The 13,123-nt window shown below is 42.3% G+C and overlaps 1 protein-coding gene across 1 annotated transcript; it reads left to right on the forward strand.

Annotated features, from left to right (window-relative positions):
* The first annotated feature begins 1,484 nt into the window (after positions 1 to 1,484).
* LOC311123637 (uncharacterized protein) lies at positions 1,485 to 4,607 on the forward strand. The gene is made up of 2 exons (XM_084197880.1): positions 1,485 to 1,679; positions 2,147 to 4,607. Exons 1-2 carry the CDS (start codon positions 1,574 to 1,576, stop codon positions 3,244 to 3,246), a joined length of 1,206 nt encoding a protein of 401 aa, XP_084054006.1. The 5' UTR covers positions 1,485 to 1,573; the 3' UTR covers positions 3,247 to 4,607.
* Positions 4,608 to 13,123: the final 8,516 nt, after the last annotated feature.

Below are 13,123 nucleotides of genomic sequence, written 5' to 3' on the forward strand. Positions count from 1 at the left end.
CACCCCTTCCCAGTCATGTGAAATCCATAGATTAGGGCCTAATGAATTCATTTCAATTGACTGATTTCCTTATATGAACAGTAACTCAGTAAAAACGTTGATATTGTTGCATGTTGCGTTTATATTTTTGTTCAGTATACTTAGTTTCTATTTGATTACTTGATAGTTTTTTATTCCTTAAGGTCCTCTGCTCAGGCAGTAGCTGTCAGCCAGCCAGACCATCTATCATCATCTGCTTCCCATACTGTACTGTCTTTAAACATCCTAAAAACAAGCGCAATGGATTATGGTCAGTACAGTATGGCCTTTAATTAACCTATTTAGCTAGACTGCCTAAGAGCTGTCTGTCAATCATTTTACTAGTTCTTCAAAGAAGATAAGGCATTCCTTCACGAACTGTCTCTCCCTCTCGTGATTGTGTTTACATTCCTCTCTCATGCTGTCTGTGTGTATCTAATCTAACGTAGCAGACGTAAAAGTACCCTTCTAGAGATCTGTATCTTTCCGAGTCGGGGGGGGGGGGGGGAAACAGGCGCAATGGATTATGGTCGTTGTAGTGAATTTGCCACGTTTCTGCGCTGAACTAGGTTGAATATTTGCTTACTGAAAACTACAACTCACTTTAGCCCAGCGTACCACATACTGTAGTTCCTGACTTGATTTCTCTCGTTAATGATTTGATTTCTCTCTAGAAAGACGGAGTGTTGGGCTCACACAAAAAAAACAACTAAATGGAATTCTAGTAATTGAACCGTCGTCAGTTGTTTAATAACACAAAAAATATATAGAAACACTAAAATAATACAATGAAGACAAGGTTATTCAGGAAAATAGAACATAGTGCTGCCTAAAAGTGGCGCAGTGGTCTCTCCTGAGTGGCGCAGTGGTCTAAGGCACTGCATCGCAGTGCTAACTGTGCCACTAGAGATCCTGGTTCGAATCCAGGCTCATTCGCCGCCGGCCGCGACCGGGAGACTCATGGGCGGCGCACAATTGGCCCAGTGTCGTCCAGGGTAGGGGAGGGAATGGCCGGCAGGGATGTAGCTCAGTTGATAGAGCATGGCGTTTGCAACGGCAGGGTTGTGGGTTCGATTCCCACGGGGGGCCAGTATAAAAAAATAAAAAATTTATTCACTAACTGTAAGTCGCTCTGGATAAGAGCGTCTGCTAAATGACTAAAATGTAAATGTAAATGTAAAACAAACTGCAACCTTGTACTAAATGGATTTTGACTCATTTATGTATTTATGTGAATTTATGTGCACACACTTTATGTGAATAAATGAATGTTTTGTTGTCAATGATTAGTTACCTGATATATGGAAATTAGATTAACAATAAAAATTGAATATATTTTTTGAGAATACAGAAAGTGCCAGAACTGTCAAGACAATAACTTTAGTGTCTGTTTCTCATTATTACTACAGGACGACTATAATTAGGTCTGAGGCCGGTAACATCAACAGTGAGGACAAACCTAGCCTGCCTCTCTCCTTCCACACTGAGTCCAAACCTACAGTCACTGGGTCCTGATGGTGACAGTGGAGCCCAGTTTGCACTGCAGGATCCAGAGATGGCATCAGTGAAGCTGGAAGAATGCAGTCAAATACTGGAGCTGAATGTCATCAACATTAAAGATGAAGAAGAGGAGGAGAAGATTGGGAAATCTGTTTCTCAGAGTAAGAGCAGGTTCTATCTAAGTTTGTTGTTCTATGAACTGAGTCTGTGTAGTTACTAACCCTTGTGATAGTGAGTAGAGGATGATATGGCTCATCATTTTCATGACCTTGTCCCCTTTTTAGTTTTTGACTCCTACCCAGTTTTAGAATAGTTTTATTCCCCTTTTGTAATTGTACAGCCTACTTATATGAATTCATATGTCTTACGGTACAGCCAGAAGAGGACTTGCCACCCCTCAGAGCCTGGTTCCTCTTTAGGTTTGTTTCCGAGGTTGCTGCCTTTCTAGGGAGTTTTTCGTGGCCACTGTGCTTCTACATCTGCATTGCTTGCTCTTTTGGGGTTTTAGGCTGGGTTTCTGTAAAGCACTTTGTGACAACTGCTGATGTAAAAATGGGCTTCGTAAAATACATTTGATTGACATGTATATCGCACCAACTGACTGGTTCTTCTGATGTTGTTCACACAGGAGACCATGTTGAGACATTCTCTACATCCAGAGAGCAACAGCAGGAAGATCACAGAGCTAAGAGGTCTCACCACTGCCCACATTGTGAGGAGATTTTCCCATTTCTATCAAAGCTAAAAAGACACCTAAAAATACACACAGGAGAGAAGCTTTACTACTGCTCTGACTGTGAGAAGAGTTTCTCCCGATTGGATAACTTAAAAACACATGAGCGCATACATACAGGAGAGAAGCCTTACTCCTGCTCTGACTGTAATGATAGTTTCTCTCAAAAGAGCAGCTTAAAAGCACACCAACAAATACATACAGGAGAGAAGCCTTACTCCTGCTCTGATTGTGGGAAGAGTTTCTCCCGATCGAATACCTTAAAATCACATGAACGTATACATACAGGAGAGAAGCCTTTCGTCTGCTCTGACTGTGTAAAATGCTTCACAACATCAACCCAGCTAAAAGTACATCAGAGAGCACACACAGGAGAGAAGCATTACAACTGTTCTGACTGTGGAAAATGTTTTAAAACATCAAAAGAGCTAAAAGTACATCAGAGAACACACACAGGAGAGAAGCCTTACTTCTGCTCTGACTGTGGGAGGAGTTTCTCCCGATTGGATACCTTAAAAACACATGAACGTATACATACAGGAGAGAAGCCTTACGTCTGCTCTGACTGTGTAAAATGCTTCACAACATCAACTCAGCTAAAAGTACATCAGAGAGCACACACAGGAGAGAAGCCTTACGTCTGCTCTGACTGTGGAAAATGTTTTAAAACATCAACTGACCTAAAGCTTCATCAGAGAACACACACAGGAGAGAAGCCTTACGTCTGCTCTGACTGTGTAAAATGCTTCAAAACATCAACTGAGCTAAAAGTGCATCAGAGAGCACACACAGGAGAGAACCCTTACTCCTGCTCTGACTGTGTAAAATGCTTCAAAACATCAACTGAGCTAAAAGTGCATCAGAGAACACACACAGGAGAGAAGCCTTACATCTGCTCTGACTGTGGGAGGAGTTTCTCTCAGCAGAGCAACTTAAAAACACACCAACGTCTACATCAAGGAGAAAAGCCACATCAGTTCTCTCAGACCTGCTAAGATTAGTCACTCCATTACTTAATTCTCATTTCATAAAAGCAGTTGTAACGTTGAATTGGATGAAATAGAACACTCTATTGCAATCCTATTGTTTGTCACATTTTGAAAACAAACACTATAGTCTGCCAGTTGATTGGGTGGTACTGTTTCCCTCTCAGCCTGGTCTGACTCTGTCTGTGGGGAGAGTTCTAATTGGGCAGCTTAAAAACACACCAACGTATACACGCAGGAGAGAAGCCGTACTCCTGCTCTGTGGATGGGTGGGCGTGTAACGCAAACGTCTAGCCAAAGGTTGCGTGTTTGAATCTCATCACGGAGGACTTTAGCATTTTAGCTAATTAGCAACTTTGCAACTACTTACTACTTTTTAGCTATTACTTATTATGTTAGCTTAGCATGCAACTACTTAGCATGTTAGCTAACCCTTCCCCTATCCCCATTTAACCCTACCTTAAACCCCTAACCTAGCTAACGTTAGCAACAACACATTGGAATCCATAACATATCATACATATTACAAGTTCATAACATATTGTATGAATAGCAATGCGTAACAGAACATACACATTTTAATTCGTAACATACGATACGTCCTACAAGTCGTATTATACTGAACAAAAATAGAAACGCAACATGCAACAATTTCCAAGATTTTGCTGAGTTACAGTTCATATAAGGAAATTTGTTAATCGGAATAAATGAATTAGGCCCTAATCTATGGATTTCACATGACTGGGCAGGGGCCCACCCAATGGGGAGCCTGGCCCAGCCAATCGGAATGAGTTAATCCCCACAAAAGGTCTTTATTACAGACAGAAATACTACTCAGCACCCCGCCCCCCTTCCCCTCAGACGATCCTGCAGGTGAAGAAGCCGGATGTGGAGATCCTGGGCTAGCGTGGTTACATGTGGTCTGCGGTTGTGAGGCCGGTTGGACGTACTGCCAAATTCTCTAAAACGACATTGGAGGTGGCTTATGGTAGAAAAATAAACATTGAATTTTCTGGCAACAGCTCTGGTGGATATTCCTGCAGTCATCATGACAATTGCACGCGCCCTCAAAACTTGAGACATCTGTGACATTGTGTTGTGTGGCCTTTTATTGTCCCCAGCACAAGCTGCATCTGTGTAATGATCATGCTGTTTAATCAGCTTCTTGATATACCACACCTGTCAGGTGGATGGATTATCTTGGCAAAGGAGAAATGCTCACTAACAGGGATGGAAACAAACTTGTGCACAAAATTTGAGAGAAATATGCTTTTTGTGTATATGGAACATTTCTGGAATTTTTATTTTATTGATTCATGTATTTGGATAACTGTAATGAACTTAATTGATCTGCTAATAAAAAATAAATGTTCTACATGAATTTGTGCTGGTCAACCTTTGTTTTTTCGTTTTCTATACAGTAAATATGCTTTTGTTTGATTCATGGAATTCAAAATGTATATGTCTATTTATCTACTAAAAACGTCACTACACCTCTTATGTGAATTATTTAACAAACTATTTTAGTGTCTCTGTGCGTCTCCCAAAAGGTTGTAAGTCTTTTGGGATTTAAGTAACGGCCAGAGTCCCGGTCTGCATAGTCAGAGATATTTATTCATTGAGAATTCTGCCATCACAATTTCAGAGTCCATCTTTTATACTCATACGTCATACAAAAATAAATCCCTCCCCTCTGTAGGCGGGCTGTAGTTTTCCACTCTAAAACTGCTCTACTGACCTTCAGTTCACACACACACACATATACACACATGCATACACACATGCATACACACACACACACACACATATCCTACTCCCTGCATTACTCAGTTATTGCCGTTCTCACAATATTCTGCACCATGTTTTCATAACAGTTTCTCCCCTCCCTAAATTGGGAGGCCTCTTTATCTTAGTTTCTCAGTTGTCTTTGTTGTCTGGCCTAACTCTTACTCACATTGCTAAATAGTGGCTCAATGCCATAGCCTTTACTGGTCCTACACTCACACATTTCTAACACATTATACACAGTTTCAGGGTGTAATAATTAGTCATTAATAATTAATCTATCAATTCCACCCTTTGACTAAATATTACACACACAAAATATATGTTGTTATAGAAATGAATCACACTCATTGAAGTATATAAGTTGGTTTGCATATAAAAACATTACAGGTTCATCAGGATTACCCCATGATTAAAAGCATAACGTTACTTTTTAGCAATGGTAACTAGTACATCATACTTAAAATGAGACTTTAATATACAAAAGATCATTACAATAACTTTTAAACTAGAGATTTATAGTTCTAGGAAAACATCCAGTCTCAAATTATCTGGATCGTCGTCGTCCTCCACCAAGCCTGGTTTCATTCCTTAGGTCGGAGTCCGGGATTGGGCCGTATCTCACCATCTGTTGGGAAACCACCTTCTCCATCTCCTTTTCTCACCAACCCTCAGACACAGGAAATAAGACAACATCCACAAAGAACAAGTATACCCATAGAAGCTATAACTTCACCCAGAATAGTTACAACAATAGTTTTCCATTTACCAAATATGTTATCAAACCAACCGTTTATGGAGCTATCAATACTAGAGTTCTCAGCCAGTTCGTTCGCCAGCGTGGTGAGTCCCTCAAGCGCTTTGGTCACGGACCCGTCCGGTGCTGTGTTGTTGGAGATGAAAGTACAGCACATATATCCAAACAGAACACAAACCCCGTCCCGCTCAGCCAAAAGCATGTCTAAAGCTATTCTATTCTGCCATGTCATTAAGCTAGTTGCCGCTGTCTGCTCAGCTAATCCCTTTATTGCATCACGAGTGTGGTTTATAAATCTTTACTGGTTATAGTACATATAATTTATCCAACCTACGCTTTTATTAATTGTTGACCACCAGAAAATACTTGATTCAAACCCAGCTGCGATTTGATTCCTAGCTTTGAATTCTTCTGGAACCCCTCGAGGTACTCCTATCCCATCAATATATATCCTTTCATCAAAGGATCCCGGGAGGAGGTCCCACTTTCTACGTGACAGCTCACCAGTCTCTGACACGTTTGATTGTTTGCGTATGTAGGTGAGTTCACAATCTGTTATCACCACACAACCATCAGATGTCAGCACGGGCCTGGTTTTGGTTCCTATAATCCTCTGGCTGCAACAAAGAGGAGAGATTAGTCATGGTCTCTTTAGTTGTGACATTCTCTGTGTGGGAGCAGGAGCTAAGATGCCCAACCCTGTATCCTATCTTACTAGTCCTAGAAAAACAATAAGAATCCCCTGAGACTTCAAACGGAGGCAACCTAGGTCGGGGTGACTTTGTTATCGGGGGATACAGATAGTGCAAGTTACTACAAGACTCCTTCACCACAGCCCCGGTCTGACTACATCCCTCAGAGAGGTTTACAATATAGGGTGCCCCAGTTGAAGAGGATATCTCACTTGTTCAGGTCTGTAACCTGTTTTAGCGTAATTCAGACTTTCAGACAGTACCTACCCTTATATGGGTCGCACTGCCATTTCTGGTAATTCCCTACTTTCACAATACTACACCTGTCCTTAAACTGTGTATGGAGATTGACATATCCCCCCCGCTTGGTATGAGCAACTACATTGTCCCAGGATATACATGGTGACATACATATGGTGATGTCCTTCCCTACAGTCCCTAGTACTTCCCCTTTCCCTACGTCTAGCTTTCTCCTATGCCTTCATAGACTGTGTTAAGGTATTATTTTATCAACTTGTTGTTAGGTTAACTACTACTTCTGGCGGATCAGGAGGGTTTGAGTGTGTTAGGAATATGGCCCCCACAATCAGACAGCTACCTACCGTCAGGAGACCTGTGAATCCCCACCCTCGCCCTGAGAACATGTCAGACGCCAGAGGCCAACCCATTGCTTTACCTTCTATCGAACTCACACAGGGATGATCAGACAGGGTAAGGGAATCTTCGTTAAGGAGCCAACCCCCGAGCCCTAGTGGTGATCGGTTCTTTCTCCTAACTCTGTGTTTGTTCGTCAGGTGTAACTGGGTTTACCTTTTTGCAGTGAGTGACATGCACCAAGGTGGATCTTTCGGCGATTCTTACAGCGAAGGCCGTCACCAACAGGACCTGATATAGACCTTCCCAACGGGGCTGCTTCCAGTTTTTCTTCTTTAGGGACTGGATCCACACCCAGTCTCCTGGTTAGATAGAGTGGGTCACCTTCTCCTTTAGTTCACCTGTGGGGCACAAAACCTCTGACATACAGGTGTGGTTAATAAACTACCTTCTCACGTGTTCTGCTAGGGTGCTCTCTAGTTCTATGTCTGCCTGTCTGGTCCTGCCAACTGTGGCATTCTGTAAGGTCTTCCAAACACTTTCTCAAAGGGGGATAACCCATCTTTATCTGGGGTTACTCTAAATTTCTTCCCTTCACTCCGTGATAACTCTATAAAATCCATTTCCAATTGCTGGAAAGGGTACTTAGCCGGAGGATACTCACCCTGAGGTGCCCTTTGTCTGCCCTGGTGATTATTTTGAGAACAGATAACACATCTTGAACAAAGGTTTTTTTGTTATTATTATTATTATTTTTTATAATTAGTAATCCCATGTGCAACAAAGTGTTGTCTAATCTGTTCTACCATCCAACCCTCCTTTTGACACATGTCACTGCCCATGTGTCAATATTATCACCTACCTAACAATCACTTAGGTAATATTGGTAATTTATCATCCAATTGCCATCCCTTATTTTTTATTTATTGGTAAAATAAACTATCTTAAAGTCCTCCTCTCATGCCTTTAGAATTTACCAGTGTGGATGATTAATTAACACCAGAAAGTTAAAACAGAGTTCAGAGGCAATTGAAATTCCATCCCCTAGTATACCAAACATTACCATTATTCTAAATATTTAATAAATGTTACTTATCCCAAGTGTTCATTAATCCTCATGACATTCATTCTCATAAGAAATCATATATACCCCAAACTCAGCCAAAACCTAAAAAACTCCATAAAATTCTATGTGTGCTCCTCTAAGACCTATCACCCTTGACCAAAATTGAAACAACAAGGCTTTATAAACATCATACTAGGTGTGTTGTTTTTTATTTGAAAACCCCAATTAAAAAACAACAACCAAACAGCCAGGTCATGAGGACTCCTGATTTCTCTCTTCCCCTTCTGCCTACAGTTTCTTAACTGGTGCCCTTTCCTTGCACAGTAACTACACGGTTCCTCACATTCTCTAGCAAAATGTCCCGTTTTGTCACAATTGTAACACTTCCACTCACTCCTGTCTCCACTATTACCATTTCCTTCTTGTCTGTCTTTGCTACCGTAACCTCTCTTCTCTCCTAGGTATTGACTAATAGTCTCACTGTCTCTAATTCAACACAAAACCCCATCATCCAATGTACTCCCAGCAGAACTGAAAAAAACAAAACAGACTGTGATTTCCAGGACACTGCACCTTTGTTTCTGGCCTCACTATCTCCCCGGGAATTGGCCCTCCCTCAAGGTCCCTCCCAATCTGCTCTTGGTAAACTGCAAACCTTTTATTGCTTCTGGTTTCATAGGGTATTGCTTCTGATATGGCCTATGATTAGATTTGGGTATCACCTGTACTGGAATTACCCCTTTTATTAATCCTACGTCTGCTGGACCCCGGGACCACAAATGCTCTGGAACTTCTTTTAAGTCTGACTCCTGTTGTACTGTCAACAGGTATTCCTCTCCTCAGCATCTGCTATTCTCATCTAAATGTACTATCTGTGGATGGGCTGTGTTGATCGCCACTCACAATATTGACCCAATCAGTGATCCTCTTACCCTTGGATACCCACTGGCCCATGTCTTTCCAGTCCTCTGCTGGCTCCTTTGCTAGGGACACATGTGGGCTCCATATTTCCCTGAACAGTCTCTGACTTTGGGGCCCTAGTTCCACCTCCACTACTGCGTGGGTGTTGTCATAGTGAAACCATTCCAAGGCTATAGTCCTTTCTGTGGTTTTAAATAATGCTTTCTCATAGATTGCATCTGGACCTGGGTGTTTGTTATACCAGAGAGTACAGTGTAGGTCATCGGGGGACATTTTAGTGGGGCCTGGTACTACATCATCAGCAAGTTCCATCAAGGTTCGGGGAATATCAGTTATTCCCACCCTAAACAAATCTTGCCTATACCAATAACATGGCTCCCCTTCCCCACAGACCACCATATTGTCTCTGACTACAGTGGGGGAAAAAAGTATTTAGTCAGCCACCAATTGTGCAAGTTCTCCCACTTAAAAAGATGAGAGAGGCCTGTAATTTTCATCATAGGTACACGTCAACTATGACAGACAAAATGAGAAAGATTTTTCTCCAGAAAATCACATTGTAGGATTTTTAATGAATTTATTTGCAAATTATGGTGGAAAATAAGTATTTGGTCAATAACTAAAGTTTCTCAATACTTTGTTATATACCCTTTGTTGGCAATGACACAGGTCAAACGTTTTCTGTAAGTCTTCACAAGGTTTTCACACACTGTTGCTGGTATTTTGGCCCATTCCTCCATGCAGATCTCCTCTAGAGCAGTGATGTTTTGGGGCTGTCGTTGGGCAACACGGACTTTCAACTCCCTCCAAAGATTTTCAATGGGGTTGAGATCTGGAGACTGGCTAGGCCACTCCAGGACCTTGAAATGCTTCTTACGAAGCCACTCCTTCGTTGCCCGGGCGGTGTGTTTGGGATCATTGTCATGCTGAAAGACCCAGCCACGTTTCATCTTCAATGCCCTTGCTGATGGAAGGAGGTTTTCACTCAAAATCTCACGATACATGGCCCCATTCATTCTTTCCTTTACACGGATCAGTCGTCCTGGTCCCTTTGCAGAAAAACAGCCCCAAAGCATGATGTTTCCACCCCCATGCTTCACAGTAGGTATGGTGTTCTTTGGATGCAACTCAGCAGTCTTTGTCCTCCAAACACGACGAGTTGAGTTTTTACCAAAAAGTTCTATTTTGGTTTCATCTGACCATATGACATTCTCCCAATCCTCTTCTGGATCATCCAAATGCACTCTAGCAAACTTCAGACGGGCCTGGACATGTACTGGCTTAAGCAGGGGGACACGTCTGGCACTGCAGGATTTGAGTCCCTGGCGGCGTAGTGTGTTACTGATGGTAGGCTTTGTTGCTTTGGTCCCAGCTCTCTGCAGGTCATTCACTAGGCCCCCCCGTGTGGTTCTGGGATTTTTGCTCACCATTCTTGTGATCATTTTGACCCCACGGGGTGAGATCTTGCGTGGAGCCCCAGATCGAGGAAGATTATCAGTGGTCTTGTATGTCTTCCATTTCCTAATAATTGCTCCCACAGTTGATTTCTTCAAACCAAGCTGCTTACCTATTGCAGATTCAGTCTTCCCAGCCTGGTGCAGGTCTACAATTTTGTTTCTGGTGTCCTTTGACAGCTCTTTGGTCTTGGCCATAGTGGAGTTTGGAGTGTGACTGTTTGAGGTTGTGGACAGGTGTCTTTTATACTGATAACAAGTTCAAACAGGTGCCATTAATACAGGTAATGAGTGGAGGACAGAGGAGCCTCTTAAAGAAGAAGTTACATGTCTGTGAGAGCCAGAAATCTTGCTTGTTTGTAGGTGACCAAATACTTATTTTCCACCATAATTTGCAAATAAAATCATTAAAAATCCTACAATGTGATTTTCTGGATTTTTTTCTCTCAATTTGTCTGTCATAGTTGACGTGTACCTATGATGAAAATTACAGGCCTCTCTCATCTTTTTAAGTGGGAGAACTTGCACAATTGGTGGCTGACTAAATACTTTTTTTCCCCACTGTATGTGTACTTTCATTCCCCTCTCAGCGGAAATGACAGCCACATTCAATTTAGTCATTACATCACGTCCTAGTAAATTTACCCGACACAGCTTAGATATCAGGATGGGTATGGTTGCCTCTCATCCTGATTGGTCATGTTTTAGGGTTATTGGGGCTGATAACCTTTCAATAAATTGATGACCAGAGGCAGATCGCACTATGATTTTCTCCCCATCAATCCTGACTCCATCTGGCTTGTCTGTTGCACAGACTGCTGTCCTGCAGGCTCCCGTATCACAAAGGAATTTAATTTTCATACCCATTACTGTCAATGTCAAATAAGGTTTCTGTTCCTGTTGAAGTGCTAAGTCAATAGTAGCCAATTCAAACACCTCACAATTTGGATCAAAGGGTTCCTTAGTCTTCCCCTCACTAGAGTCTACTGTTTCTCCCTCAAGGACTAGTCACGCCTTATCTTCCTCTTCCTCTCGCTCAAAGCTGGGGGATGGACTTCTCTCTCTCTCTCTTCTCTCTTTTCTCTCTTTTCTTTCCTGTCTGACTTTCTCTGCCCTTGTCCTGTACTCCTCTACCTCTGGCTCTTCCTCACCTTCATCTTCCCTTCCTCCTCCAGCCCCTTCGTCCTCATAGGGAGGTGGGGCCGGTGGGGGGGCAACATTATTCCCCTGCACTCTCCTTCTCCTCCCTACGTATTCATCATCTGGATTTTCTCTCCATGCCTGGTCTGCCAAGTTTGGATATAACCTTTCTGCCCTCTGCTCTGGGGGAGGCACGGAGACCTCAACCTTCACTTCTCTTTCCCTCTCACTCACTTCTCTTTTCTTCCTGCCTTATCTCCTCTCTCTCCTAAGTTTCTAGTTCTACCCGCCATCTCTCCCAGAGTGGCAATTAGTTACTCTGCATCTTCCTCTTCTTTCTTGGCTCTGTCCTGTCTGTTATTCTGCTCATGATGGATTGCATGTCTCTCTGAGGCTATTACACAATTCAGTTATTTTCCCAACATACTCTCTGTGATCGGCCCATGGCAAAAGTGTCCTCTGGGCATCCCCTGAAACCCACTGCCCTCTAACGGCAGCCCAAACCTTACTATTCCTGTTTTGGGGTGGGTCATTCCTTCTACCGCTCTGGCCACGTCCTCTGTGTTCATGGCCTGTCTGCTAAATGGCATATTATTATTATTACTGTATACATCTAAGGTTGCTGGGGCCCCTTTCATTCCCCGCCAATAGATTAGGTAAGGCTATCAGTGGGTACTGGCCCCCTCCTACTCTCTCTCTCTCTCTCACTGCTTATTTCTCCTTTACACACCTTATGTATCTGTTTAAGCATGGATTCGAGTTTATCTGCGTCTAGATGTCCCTCAAAACCATACCTCTCCCTCCACCTGGTTACATAATGGAGATTTCTTCTATCCCTGGATTCCATTTTAATTACATCAAGTATTTCTCGTCCCCAGTAAATTCTGGGACCTCTTGTGAGGATTTGCCCCCCCCCCATGGTTGGTACTGTTAAAAATCCCTTAGCCACCTCTTCTATTTAACAAGTCAATTTAACAAGTAATTCAAAATAGCTTCACACAACAACACCTTGAATCACCCCTTCCTGTATATGTAATCTTGACTAGTCCCCCAGAATTATCTCATACTTTTACAGAGGGATTGATCCCCACAATGTAATCTTGATAATTCCTGACAGTCTCATACAACAGGAATGGGTTCTCCCTCCTCTATACAACCCCCTGGAATTATTCATAGATGTGACTTTTGAGCAAACATTAGGTCTCACACGTATACAACCTTACATGATTATTGGTGATATATCGGTAACCTGGAGTTTATAAGGCTCCAGAACGGATAGAGTTACAGCAAAATCTACAGTTGTTTGTGACTTTTGACTTTACTAATATTCTATTTCTCACACATGCTATTTTAATTCCTTCTGGTGTACTTTTTGTATTTGTTTAACCCAGATTATTTGTTGACTGTTCAATAATCTCTTACAGGTTCCATCCCATAGGTGTACTTTTAATAGTTCCTTCTATTTCAACACCGGGTA

The sequence above is a fragment of the Coregonus lavaretus genome (genome assembly GCF_964263955.1).
Source record: "Coregonus lavaretus genome assembly, contig: HAP1_SCAFFOLD_953, whole genome shotgun sequence".
NCBI classification, from domain to species: Eukaryota; Metazoa; Chordata; class Actinopteri; order Salmoniformes; family Salmonidae; genus Coregonus; species Coregonus lavaretus.

Excerpts from the sequence above, each read along its gene's own strand:
- LOC311123637 (XM_084197880.1), top strand. The coding sequence starts at position 1,574 with ATGGCATCAGTGAAGCTGGAAGAATGCAGTCAAATACTGGAGCTGAAT. Across the intron at positions 1,680-2,146 it reads TGGGAAATCTGTTTCTCAGA|GAGACCATGTTGAGACATTC; the intron begins GTAAGAGCAGGT and ends TTGTTCACACAG.